Source organism: Osmerus mordax, chromosome 2 (genome assembly GCF_038355195.1).
Source record: "Osmerus mordax isolate fOsmMor3 chromosome 2, fOsmMor3.pri, whole genome shotgun sequence".
Taxonomy (NCBI): Eukaryota; Metazoa; Chordata; class Actinopteri; order Osmeriformes; family Osmeridae; genus Osmerus; species Osmerus mordax.
The window spans coordinates 19,316,988-19,331,057 of record NC_090051.1 but is presented as its reverse complement, the minus strand read 5'-3'; the positions used below and the strand labels follow the sequence as shown (position 1 = coordinate 19,331,057).

Below are 14,070 nucleotides of genomic sequence, written 5' to 3'. Positions count from 1 at the left end.
AGTTTAAAACGTTGCGCTTGCGCGCAAAGACACCGGGAGCTGTCCAAGCGCTGAATCGGAGAAGACGTCCACTGCTCTCTGATTCCTCAACATTGGAGGGTCCACTAATCAGAAAAAATATTACACTTTTCAAACAATACTTAACTAACAAGCATGTTGGCTTTACATTTTGTTTTTGAATGTAAGGAAACGCCCTGCTAATCGTTCTATGTTGGGTATTGGGGATATTTCGCACCTTCTTACGTTATCCACAGGTTCTTTTTTGCGGCGTCAATGACTCTGAATTTATGTTTCTTTATACGTTCTCCTCAAGAATAGCCAACTACATCAAGGAATCCGTGTTTCATCAAACTAAACTATGATCCTACGGACTGGAATGCCTCCTGCGTTTCTGAGTGCCACGAGAAAATTCAACTGCGCTTTGGACAGAAAGAAAGCGATTTTTCTGTTTGGATTATGTGCTTGACCAATAGCCTTTTTATACATATGGAAGAAATAAAAAAGTAAAGATTTAGGAAAATCAAGAGGAATGAATCGCGCCTTTATCATAGTCTTGACAGCTTTACTTGCATGTTTAATGGAGATCAGCAACTTAAGGTATGTGTATGATCTTATGAACTAAGAACCTCCTGAAAACTTATAGGAAACAGATGGTTAATGTTTTATAATGTTGAAAGATTGGGTGTATCTTTTCAAAGCAAAAATCCTTAATGATCTTCAAAGAAACTTTCCCTCGCACAAGAAAGTTTGAGGAAATGAGCGTTGACGCAGAATGTATTGGATCGTATTTGATAACGGGACAGCTGAAAATGTTGATACACTCAGTGTGGATAGCATAAGGGCGGTAGACTGGAATTAGGGTTGTGAATGGTTTCCCTCCTGCTGCTTGTATTACACCTAAATACCTGAGTTATGGCATACACGACATTCCTATGACAACGTGCATTTTAGGTCCATAGTTTGTTGGTCTGTATACAGCTGCCCTACCATTATGGATTAAGTGAAGTTGTTCCAATCAAGTCACGGATGGACGTCCCTGACATTGCAAGCAAAGATCATTGTTGGTGTTTTGCCAAGTTAATCACCGTCTGTGGGCGTTGTCATGAAATAATGTGCTGCTACAGTCAATTATTTATAACTGTGTCGATGAATAGGTGACACATTCTAATATCTATAAGAAAAATAAAATAAATAACGTTTAATCGTATAATTACCGACTGTTTCAGACACGGTTTCCAATTTCCTTTCTCTCCTACACCGGTTCTATGTGATTGAGCAGGACTGGCCGTGTTTCTTGTGTCTGTCACAGGGTTGTGGATGCCAAAGAGCATGAGTCCAGGTCATCAACAAACTTGTCTCCCTCGGACTTCCTGGACTCTCTTATGGGTCGAACATCTGGTTATGATGCCCGAATAAGACCGAACTTCAAAGGTTGGTTTTTGTTATTTTTCCATGATTATGTTATTTTTCTTTCTTCTTCTTCTTCTTCTTGATAATCTTTGTCACAAAGCTCAAATACATCATCAAAAGCAAAACATAAATAATCAGGCAGAGGAGACCTCTACTATTAGACTAGATTATAAAGAATGGATTCTCAGTTTGACTATTGACAAAACAGCCCCCTTGGAAAAAAGCACACATCTAAATGATGACAGGTTATATATCACTTTTGTAGACAGGAACATAATCATCCCAGCAGGAATTATATGATTTGGGGGTTGAACCTTTGAACATGGCATTATGTCAGTTACTCACATCTGACAGGTTTATATCCCCCCGTAGAATTAGTGTAGATGGGTATTGGAAACAGAGCCAGACAACAATAACAGTGAGGTTGCCGATCATGAGCGCTGCAAACAGACAGAGATGCCACCGTGACAGGCCAGATGATGGATGGGATCCCCCTAGCCAGGCTGTCGGCCGCTCAGGTCTTCCACTGTGCTGCCGTGATGCTGGGGAGAGACTCAGCATCTGTCCCTGTGATAGAGCTGACTGACAATAGGATGCGGGGGAGGGAGAAAAGAACTGGGGTAGGGGCAGACTGGGATTTGGGCATACGGAGGGGCACAACCCACCCCTCCACCCGGGTTTGGGGGGGGTCTGGATTTAAGGCTGCTGGTAGTCTGGGAGCGCCACCACAGACAAATATAGCTGACTAAACACCGACACCGACAGACAAACCTTTTGGTCAGTAAGACAGAACCGCTGGCCCAGATCTATGTACTCGATCTGGAGGAACAGGACAACAAAGGTAGACAAGATCTCAGACAGAGAATGAGGACGAGACAAAGACGTGTCTGTTTTACGCCTGCTAGTGTTTTGAGAGATGGAGGAACAGCAGGAACTGTTTTCATTTGTGTGAGAACATTCTGGATTTGTAAGGAGCAGACAAGAAGATGGAGATAAAACTCATGGACCTAAGCAAGCTGTCTACAATTGACCCTGTCTCTATTTCTCTCCATCTCTCCGTCTCTGTCTCTTTCTTTCTATGTCTCTCTGTCGCTTTCTCTGTCTCTATCTCTCTGTCTCTTTCTCTCTCTGTTTTTCACAAGCTCTCTTTTTTTGCTCTTTCTCACTCTTACTCTTTTATTTCTCATTCTCAAAACAGAGGTATTCACTGCCTTTGTTGTTGTCACCGAAAAAAAACCTGTTTGTCATCTACACTGCTACTAAGAATACTGATTGAAACCATACGGCTGAAGGCTGACCTACATATGTCTGTCCAGAACTTATTCTGTTTCAATTTTCTGCCACTACAGTTAAATGCAGCTTCTCAACTACAAACTGAGGCAAATATTAATACCAAATCCCATGAAATATTGATGAGGAAAACACAGAGGAAGGGCACAGCGCTCACAACTTCACTTAGCACACTGAGACCAAGATCTTTCAACTGCTTTTGGAGGGTAAAACTGTTTGTGCTCACTGGGAGATCTCCCTTCAGAAGGATCTGGGGAGTAAAAGAGTTTGACACAGAGTTTACTTTTTCATACAAAATTCATGACAGTGTTTATAGATTATGTTTTTCGCTTTACTATTTGTTTCTCTATATAATTTAAATTATACACAGATTTCATGTTGCATTACTAATTTACCAGTCATTTTCCAATGTGTGCATAAGATATCAGTGGAAATATTATTTCTGATTATTGTGTATAATACTGTATGTATGTTCAATAATGTTTCAATATACAACATTCCATACCTTAACATCTCATTAATTCAATATTCAGACACCCTATCAAGCAACACAAATACTATGATATGACTGTCTATTTCAAATTACCATTATCAGGGACTGTTGAATATTTAATCTTATCACTGCGTAGCTAGTGTTCGTACCTGGCATGCTTTTGAGGAAACATTTGTTTGAAGAGTCAGTCACTGGCAAAGCATGAAACACACAGGATGCTTTGCTGAACATTATCCCTCGTTTGTATTAATACACAAATACGGAAAGAGTATTTTGTTACGGAAATTAAATCAAAGACAGTTTGCAGTCACAACTAATTATGCCTATCTTACGACAAACAGAACCTTATTTCTCACTGTCTATGTTTTGTCATCTACAGTATTCTAAACTCCTCCTTTCAGTTTAGCAGTATTTTGGCGATAAAGATTCCTTTACTTTTTATTTATCACCTCATTCTCATTCCATTTCACAGGTCCACCTGTAAACGTTACATGCAATATTTTTATCAACAGTTTCGGCTCTGTCACAGAGACAACCATGGTAAGTCACCGAGCATATTGATGGATTTCTGCCCTGTCAAACATGTCAATGTTATTTATCGTCCAACCTGCAGGTCCACCAGTTAATGTTACCTGCAACATATTTATCAACAGCTTTGGTTCAATAGCAGAAACTACAATGGTGAGTTGAGCATTGCATTGCTTGGCCATGCTAATACAGCCTTGCTCTTTGCTCTGGAGTTAAGACTGATCCATTCGATTTCTTAACTCAACATGGATGTTTTGGATTTTTATTTCTCATTTTTATTTATTCACGAGACATGATCCAGTTTGTGCCATCTCTTTAGCCTATTGGCGTGTCCAGCAGGAAAATGATAGGGGCCATCACACACACAGCTGAATCAAACATTTTCCCATAATCCCTAGGGTAGTATCAGATTACTATTCCCATGACATCTCCATGTGTGAGTTTGATTCTCCTGTTTTAATAATTCACGTTGAAAATTCCAGCTAATAATTCACTTTAATTGCAGCCAATACCTGAAGTGGGGGACTTAGGGCTAGTGCTCCAAACAGATTAATTAGTGTAATGTCTGAAGATGCCTAACTGCTAAAGGGGTAAACAATATAAATCCTGGAATCCAGCATTGCATCTCTTTCCATCGTTGCTATCAAGGCCTCTTTAATTACATTTCAAACTTGTGAAAGTAATATGTGGATTTTTGTTAACAAAAACGTTATCAAATGCATACATATCAGCAGGGAAACACAAATTCTGATAGACCAGAACTTTATTAATCAATACAGAAAGGTACTTTGGAACCGTCAATATTCTGTGGTTTACCAAAAATGATCTGTGAGGGTTAGGAAAGGAATCTCATTTGATAAGATGTCTTCATCAGTTACCAACTAAACCTCTTGAAAACTGCACATTTAATAACCGCATCTCAAAAACTCAGAGGACTTTCTTAGTCAACCATTCACTGTATTATCATCTATTTCCTGTTACTGTTTCTCTAATGATGATTCTAATAATATTTAAAGACAATACCTTTTAATGAGTCCAAAAAATGTATTTAGTGTTCAGATGATGATAGTGTGTGGTGATTTAGAAATGACGTATTGGTGTATACTCTATCATCAAAAATGTATCCTAGGTCATTTCTGCCAAACAGTTATACAGAGCAGTGTTTTAATTGTTGTAAATTTTTCAACGTACACTTTAGAATGGACATCAATACTGCAATAAGTGTAACGAGGATCAGTAAAAACCTCACTAATGATCTACTACATGGTGTCGACAATAAAACTGAATGCCCCTATGATTTAAACCGAACCTGAGGCAGAAATTTGGCCTACATTGCTGCATCATAGAAGAGGCTTTAGAGTATGAATGTGAACAGAAATACTGATCCTGACAACATTCAAAACACAAAGTTTTTCTCATTAGTGAGCATTCAGGTGTTACTGTACATGTAAAATAAGTTCACAATAAAGTGGATAAACAGATCTCTATTTCCTCAGGATTACAGAGTGAACATCTTCTTGCGTCAGAAGTGGAATGATCCTCGACTGGCGTACAGCAAATACCCTGATTCGTCTCTGGACCTGGATCCCTCCATGTTGGATTCCATCTGGAAACCTGATCTCTTCTTTGCCAATGAGAAAGGGGCCAACTTCCATGATGTCACCACAGACAACAAGCTTCTGAGGATCTTCAAAGACGGGACTGTTCTCTACAGTATCAGGTAAAGTTTGTGGCATTTTACTATGAGATGGTATGTTTCAAATACATTCTTTCAATAGTGGGGCAGATATTTGTGTTCTGTGCCTTGAGAATTACTACTTTCTTGGTGGAGATTTACAAACAAACCAGCAGAAATTCAAACCCATTGTGATTTCAGCAGACATTCAAGGGCTTCTTTTCAGCTGTAGTCTACCTCCAGGCCCCGTACATGTAATTATCCTTGTAAGAGAATGGTTCCTACATCAAAGACTGAGTCTGAGTATGTGGCCATCATGGGATTTGTCTCAATAAACTATACGCTCTGCAGGAGGGGCTTGTCTGCCCTGCTCTGTACAATGTACAGTTTCCTTACCAGAGCTTTGCATGAGAAAAACAACCAACAGAGCATTCCCATACTTTAAGACAGGATATGGTATATTGTTGGAAAGCTGTAGTCTTATGGAATCATTCTCTTGGAAATCTTTATACCAATACGTTTGTTAAACGTTTCAGTGGATCAAAAATATTAACTCTTAAGAGATTCCAGTAGACAAGGCATAGCTGACTCTTTCTCAATGGCCTTCTCTTTGAAAATCCAATGTGCCCTTGAGAACAAAAAAGAAAAAGCATTTCATTTGATTTCAATATCACTTCAGTAGAATAGTGCATCTTCACGGCAATGCTGGCACAGATGTAATACAGATCAATTTGGTATCCATTTGAAGAGCAGATTGTGGCTGAGAGGTGCCCAGGTGTGGAGGGGTGCAGGGGGCTTGTGAGGAGATGAAAGGTGGTTAGACGTTCTCTCCATTCACGAAAGAGATGACGGCTGGAGACGACAATACATCTCAGAGACAATAACCCCAGTAATGAAAGTGTGATAGGAACCTGCTGAAGGGAATCCCACCTGCTGTGTGGGAGGGAGGCACTGAGTCTCAGAGGAGAAGTAGAGGAGCAGAATGAGGATTTGCTGCAGGAGAAGAGCATGCAATTAGCATAGATACAGTATGCTTGGGTATTAGGTCTTGAAATAACAATCGGAACCTCTGTGGAGTTCACTTTTTCTTAAATAATTTGCTCATGATATTTTTTATATTTAATTTAGTAAAATCTATATTGGAATATGTACCATTATCTATGGCGCAATACAGAATGTGTGTGCTGTCCTGTTTTAGTACTGAATACAAGCATGCTCACCAATTTTGAATTGATTAACTCCCTTGTAGGTTGACTCTCATTCTGTCATGTCCAATGGATCTGAAAAACTTCCCCATGGATGTCCAGACATGCACGATGCAGTTGGAGAGCTGTAAGTATTGATTCAAACTCTATCATCAAACCATTCAAATCCTTGTACATGACCCATTCACTTGTGACTGAAGACTTTTGTGTTGAAAATGTCTCTAAAATCACATTGTTTTTGTCTGCATTTTCTTTGCCGCTCCCTGCAGTTGGCTACACCATGAACGATTTGATCTTTGAGTGGCTGGGAGACGGACCTGTGCAGGTGGCGGACGGGCTCACCCTGCCTCAGTTCATCATGAGAGATGAGAAGGAGCTGGGCTACTGTACCAAGCACTACAACACAGGTCAATAGTCACAGTGAATCGTGCAGGGGGCGTAGGTTTCATTAGACCTGGGTCATGTCCCACCCGATTTTGGAAAATCTGTCCCACCCACATCGGCTGCAACCTCGATAGAATCAAAAAAGAAGCTGTCCCACTCAAATCTGAAAACAAACTTATGCCCCTGGAACAACGACCCCGTTTTTTGTCCTTTGCACAACACATCCGTCTCTGTGCTGTAGCTGACGTGTCTCTGTGTGGGGTTCCTCAGGTAAGTTCACCTGCATCGAGGTCAAGTTCCACCTGGAGCGTCAGATGGGCTATTACCTGATCCAGATGTACATCCCCTCCCTCCTCATCGTCATCCTCTCCTGGGTCTCCTTCTGGATTAACATGGACGCCGCGCCGGCCAGAGTGGCACTGGGCATCACCACAGTGCTCACCATGACAACGCAGAGCTCTGGCTCCAGGGCCTCCCTACCAAAGGTGAAGCTCTTGTCTTCGTATTCTCTGCATGAGTGGACAGTCTGTCTGACGATGGGCCTTAATGGGTTGCATTTAGCTCAACCACTCATGTATAATTAGCTAAAGTCATCCTCACGAATCAAACTGTAAAGGCTAATAAGATGTTCATGCTTTGCTGAATTTCAAATATTGGATCCCAATAGAAATCAGAAAAACAAATAGGTATGCCTAAGCAACCAGTTAATCCGAGGAGTTTTTCATTTAAATCAATAACTTTTAAATCAGAGCCTCTCAAGACATTCCTTTGCAACAACAAAAAAGACTTAACACACCAGACAGATTGTGTGAGTGTAAATAATGTTCTAACTACAGCAGTGGATACAAAGAGCTTTATTTTCCAACTCTCTGTCTCTAAATTGGCTTTTTCATTTACGCTAGCAAAAGGGAGCACAAGCAGTATGAGTCATCTCTTGATGATCAATCACTCCCACTCACTGGCCCGCGTATGACCGTTGAGGTCTTGGCCACGTCAGACAGGCCCACATGAAAGAGACGTACACTGATAAATATTTAGATGGAGGCCTTCAGAGAGGTCCAGCATACAAAAACACAAGCTGAATATGCCTCGAGTGCTCTCAAAAACTGGAGCTGTTTTTTTTTCACACCATGCAAATTATCTGCCATCGTTAGAGACAGGGGAGAGGTCATTCTGTGATGAATAAGGAAGCAACTTCAGGCTCAGGTAGGCAAGTGTTCATCTCATCTGATCAGCGCAGAGGAAGATGAAAGACTTTAGGCTCATGAATATTGCTGGCTGCAATATCCTTTGTGTTACCTCTGTACTTAAATAAGCAATTATTTACTCAATTGAGTTCCTAACACTTCTAATTAATTCATATTGTGTGTCTGTGAAAGGAATTTGATCTTTAAACCAGAAGATCTGTGAATGCATGATCAATTTGAAAAGTAAACTTTCTGCTGCAATAAAGCATATGCAGTCAAATACACACATTGTCACATAAGAATATTTCACAAATACTATTGGTTTGTCTTTCTTGCAGGTATCTTACGTGAAGGCTATTGATATATGGATGGCAGTTTGTCTTCTGTTTGTCTTTGCTGCACTACTGGAATATGCTGGAGTTAACTTTGTCTCTAGGCAACAGAAGGAATTCCTTCGCTTGAGGCGAAGACAGAGGCGGAATCACAAGGTAAACACTGCTGGGACACTGCAGTGCCTCTTAAAAATATGTTGTTCTCTGATATTGACCCCTGAGAAACCGAATGGGGTTGTCCTTGTCTGATTAAGAAATGATGTGCCAGTTTGTCATGTTACTGGGAACGTGTGTCAGGCTGTCTAGGATCAGAATAACTGGGATCATTCAGCTGTTAATCCAGTGTTTATGAAGTCCCTGAACATTGGGACTACGCGTATCTACAGGCAAACACCCGAGTCGCAGTCTGACATACGGCCCATGGTCCTGTGTGCATAATGTATGTGTGAGCATAAAGTCATGCTGTTTTCTCCACTAAGAAGAAGAACAATCCCTCGTTTGTTTTATTTCACCAGGATGATGACATGAGAGATGGACGTTTCAACTTCTCTGGCTATGGCGTGACTCAGTGTCTGCAGATGAAGGATGGGAATGCTGTGAAAAATACCGGCCCAGTCCCTGCCCCGCCACCACCTGTACAAAAAGACATTGACACGATGAAGAAGAAGTTTGTGGACAGGGCCAAAAGGATTGACACAATCTCCAGAGCAGCCTTTCCGTTGGCCTTCCTTATCTTCAACATATTCTACTGGATCACGTACAAGATCATCAGGCATGAGGACATCCACAAAGAGTAGTTGATCTGTCCCATAGGTTTAACCCATTTCTCTTCCTTGTTTCTCTGGGTGAGAAATTCTTGGACGCCACAGAGAAGCGTTAGTTAGGAGACTGTACACTGAGAAAATGCACAGTGATGTTGTGGGTGATGTTCTTTCAGGGATACAAGTAGATGTTTGTACAAAACCCTAGACAAAGGCACGTATTGATTTACGAGTGGAAGAATTGGTGAAACAGAAAATAATTTGTTTGTTCTATTGCTGCATATTGCCTCCTGGAGAATTTTCACTGGTTTTTACTCAAAGCACAGTATAGTAATGGAGAAGTGGACCAAATATTACCAAACAAAACAACACTGCCTTTGCATTGGTTCCATCTTGCAGTGGAGCAACATTTCATGGATTTGTATATTTATGGTGGTCAGGATTTCAGGTAAAGTTAGACCTCTGAGTGTTGGAAGGAAAATATGTTTCGTATTGAGAATGTTCAGAGCTGTTTTATACAATTGTACTGCAGTTCGTCACCATTTCTATAAATGGAAAAATATAGCTCTTCTGTTCATTATTTAGAGAGCTAATGCGCGCGCGCACACATATTTAGAAAGCACCAGACACACGTCCTTTTCATGTGTGTGAGGCTGTGAAATGATAACATTCTGAATTGGCAGTTGGATACCGCAATTCTATGAACAACCCATGGCCTTTGATATCATGGATTTGATTAGATGAAACGATGCTTCCCTATTTTTCACAAAGCAGCATTTCTTGCTGCTCAGCTGTCTGTCAGAAGCACTGCTTATCTGAAGCTCTTCTATCTAGGGCTGGATGGATGTCTGTTCTTGTTCAGTTTCGGTCTATGTATAGTAAGTCATATTGTTGCATTATTGATGTCACCCGAATGTTTATTTTTATTGTTGATTCAGTGAATCTTTGGCAGTTTCAAATTCCATCTGTTCAATTGGTATTTTTTTCAGTCTCACATTAACATAGGTGATGTATTGTAACCCGGCTTATGTTCCATTACATTTACATTTAGTCATTTAGCAGGTAGGTCCATTCTAAAAATGAACAATCATGAAAGACTATTATTACGAATGGCAAATTACTGACACATAACTACATTTTTCAAAATTGCCATATGCCAATGAATATGTATCACAGGTCAATATTGCAGGTATTCTAGGTATGGTTTTAGAGATGAAGTGTACGTCTTTTGTAGATTTACTGTACTGAGCTGTTTATTGTCATGAGGGAAATTGTTTATAAAAACTATGTATATTTAAAATTCCTATGAGGACTGTTGAATGCATCCCCCTCACTTCTCTGCCACAGTGTTGACATGCCCTCATTGGGTTGCCACACTTGGCATTATATACAGTCATGCAACTAGTAAAGAGATCCTCATGACACTCATGGTGTAGAGCAGCTACTGGTCCTTGCACTCCTGATAAAATGTGGTGAACTCTTTTCTTGAAAGCTGATACTGGTAATAGGTTATTTACTTTACTGTACATCAATAAAGTTGAGTGTGCACCACATTCACAGTGTGTCTGAATATATTCTGTATATTGTAGGAAATCACCTGAATTCATTTGATTCAGATTTCAGGTCTTTCTACTTTTATCAACAGCTGCCTACACTTTCTAATGTTAATGATGATTACATGACTATTTGGTCATAGAAAAAGATTTCACTCACTAATGGACAAAAGCTAAAACCTATGGTTTCCAACAGGAGCTGGGGATGAACGTACAGTAACAGAAACACCAACAGTGTCCTTTCCTTTTACCTGGCCAATAACTCAGGGTGATGGCAGATGCCTTAGATCTTCCTGGGTCACAGGGAGTGAAACAGACGCGAAGCGACAGCGAGCTTCCATTAATGCAACATAATGGACCTGGTCCAGAGATCACCACAGGTGGCATTTACTCATCTGGACACCAACTGAATGAAAATGGGAAGGCAATGTTTCAGTCACGTGAAAGCAGTTCCGTTAAACACAGCAGGTAGCTTTTGTGCTGTCTCAAGTCCCTTTAATTGCCTCTGAGTTGTTTAAAAGTATATAGAAATTCCTTTCTTCTGTTCTTCTACAACATAGAAACTCTATTGTTTCCTCTCATGTTCAAGAAGATTTTTTTTATCAAACAGGAGAGAGTGCACATGTATGTATGGTTAGAACGTCTTACTGTACATTGTTTAGCGACTAATATTGGGTTATTTTCTTTAAAACATAAGGGACAACCAGGAAATGATTTTAGCAGCTTATCCAAACAGAAGCATCATTCTTAACTGCTCTTCTAAAGGGCCTTGCAAAAACACCAGGATTATAAAATAGTAAATAATTCTAATCCACTTCGATTTACCACACATTTGGCTTTAGGCGCAGCTTGACATTATTGCACATTATTTCTCTGGATGAATAAATGCTGATGCAATCTTATTTGGAAACATCCAATGAAGCTTAGTAATGACAGCTTATAAAAAATACAATTATTTTCAGACTTATGTGTAAAAATAGACTGTGTCTTAATTGTCTGCGAGAAAATACAGCTCCCATCATTCATTAAGCCTCAAGACGGTCTGGGAGAAGTAAGAAATTAGAGGGTTTCCATAGCAACTGAGCAGGAATTGAAAAGACCAGCATATGAGGAAAGTAGGGATTGATTGAGTTATGAAAATTGTGAGATCATTTACCAAATGGTTTATGTCTCTCCCGTCAAGAGGAATGTCTCAACAAATGATGTGGCTTCCTGTTAAACCTGTTATTGAACTAGAACCAAGTGGCCATAACTCAGTGTCAAATCAGTGCGCAAAACCTTAACCATGAAACATAACCTTGACTGAAACATAAAGCCTCAGACACAAGTCCAAGACAAATAAGCAAACACTCAACAAAAAGTATGGGGGATCAGTTTCGTGGGATTACCAGTCTTCATACCAAGAGCAAGCAGGCCTGTGTTGAAGGAGGCCGCGTGGAGATCCAGAGTGGGTATTACAGATGTCAGTGTGCAGTGGTGTGTGGGCTGGTGGTATTGATCCAAAATCCTTTGTCATGGCTCAAGGTAGTCCATAATCAATGAGAATGAACCGTCTGGGCATGCTTCGGTTCTCTCTGAGGTCGGCTGAGATTACTTTGTTTTATGATTTAGAAGGGTCTCTTTCAAAAGGCGACTGGCGTCAAAAAAAGATGTGTATCTACCTTTAACTCTTAACAGCAGATACTGTATATTATACTGCATATGTTTATACTTGAAAACAATGTTTAAACTCTGCTGCCAGTCGCAGGAAGACATATTTAATTACTGTTATGTTGTTAGAATGACACTTTGACGGTATATATTACTGTAGCCAGTAACCCTTGGACAGAAACCATATTAATGATACATATTTGAAAACATGTTTTGGAATAATATTGAATTGATGAATTCATTTGTTTCTCCTCTACATATTGACTTCCATATTTGACACTTTGAGGTCCTAAAAATGTTAATCTCTGACCCTGGTCAATAGCAAACATTAAAATCAGAGGTCTCAAGGTCAGCATGCATGGAATAGCCCAAGTCAGTGAGAAACAATACAAACATTATCTCCAGCCGTATTAATCGTGTTTGTAAAACTGCCAATCTTATTAGAACCACAACTACTATGTCGGACGATCTTGTCAGGGGACTCTAAACCTGAAATGACAAAACAACCTTGACAGCTCCATGTCTTGGTTTTGTCCAGCAATTACAGATGATGGCCTCATTCATGTCAGGACGGCGCTCTTCATCCAGAAGAAAGCAGTTCATCGGCGGTCAGACGTCCTGAGGCTACCCAGCTCAAACTTAATGGAACTTAGCATGTGGTAATGGAATGACAAAACAGATCCCCCCCATGCGATGTTCCTCAGCGTGGCAATGCAAGTTTTTCAGGGAGTCCTTGGGGATAGAAATCCTCCCCAGCTGCTCTCCTGTCAAGACGAGCGGAAACCTCTGACCCCTAGGAGAACCTTAGGCTTGCGTCTGGCACGACAGGGAGGAAGGCAGAGGGTAAAGAGTGTTAAGGTGTTTAAGCAAGAGGGGAGGTGAGAAGGGAAATTGCGTGAGATTGGTGTGAAAGCGACATGGAGGAGGAGGCGAGCCCCCCAACAGCAAGTGTCACATGTGATCCTGAAACAAAGCTTTTTTGTGGGCCTGTATCTATTCTTTATGGGAAAGCACATTCACTGCCGCTTAATGAGACTGAAGGCTTTCTTGGGGGCGTCGAAAACCTTACAGATGCAAAAACAATATATGTGTTGTACAGACGAGACAAAAGAGACAAGACAACACAACCCACAAACAATATCCACCACCTCCTTGTGTAAGTCTATTTTAGTCTCGTAATAGTGAGTCCATAGGAGCCCATTATATGGTTGTCTGAAACAGCAGAGCACAGACACCAAAGGTGTGAAAGAGAGGGAGAATTTATCTCTCATCAGATCGAGTGACACAAACAGATGGAGACTCAGCAGCGACTGGCTCTGATAGCAGCAACGTTATACTCCTACCCCCTGGCCCCAAAGGACCAGCTTCAACCAAACGGGGGCTGAAAATCTGGCTGAGTCACATTGTCAAGTCTTAGCAGACACCTTGAGCCAAGCTGTCACAGGACTAAAGGGCCAAACACAGACTGGGCTAGCATATGACAAGGCTGCTGTTTGAGCACACTTTAAAGAACACGCCGTTGCTGTTCGCCAGATCGAGAAACACTTTAAATAGCAACCATGTAGCGGCACGTCACAATAACGACAACATCTGAGGCAGGTT

General features: G+C 40.7%; 1 protein-coding gene across 2 annotated transcripts; it reads left to right on the top strand.

Moving 5' to 3' along the window:
* Positions 1-517: 517 nt before the first annotated feature.
* Positions 518-9,301, top strand: glra2 (glycine receptor, alpha 2). 2 transcript variants are annotated; one of them, XM_067256499.1, is made up of 9 exons: positions 518-597; positions 1,310-1,431; positions 3,807-3,874; positions 5,218-5,441; positions 6,646-6,728; positions 6,871-7,008; positions 7,256-7,470; positions 8,511-8,660; positions 9,020-9,301. In XM_067256499.1, exons 1-9 carry the CDS (start codon positions 530-532, stop codon positions 9,299-9,301), a joined length of 1,350 nt encoding a protein of 449 aa, XP_067112600.1. In that variant the 5' UTR covers positions 518-529. The 2 variants fall into 2 exon arrangements, with proteins under 2 accessions (XP_067112600.1, XP_067112590.1); XM_067256489.1 differs by lacking the exon at positions 3,807-3,874 and adding an exon at positions 3,666-3,733 and having other exon boundaries at positions 530-597.
* Positions 9,302-14,070: the final 4,769 nt, after the last annotated feature.

What these genes read in the sequence shown, in the direction of transcription:
- glra2 (XM_067256499.1), top strand. Translation starts at nt 530, where the DNA reads ATGAATCGCGCCTTTATCATAGTCTTGACAGCTTTACTTGCATGTTTA. An exon ending in AATAAGACCGAACTTCAAAG is followed by an intron (nt 1,432 to 3,806) that starts GTTGGTTTTTGT and finishes TCCAACCTGCAG; the next exon opens with GTCCACCAGTTAATGTTACC. An exon ending in CCAGGGCCTCCCTACCAAAG is followed by an intron (nt 7,471 to 8,510) that starts GTGAAGCTCTTG and finishes TCTTTCTTGCAG; the next exon opens with GTATCTTACGTGAAGGCTAT.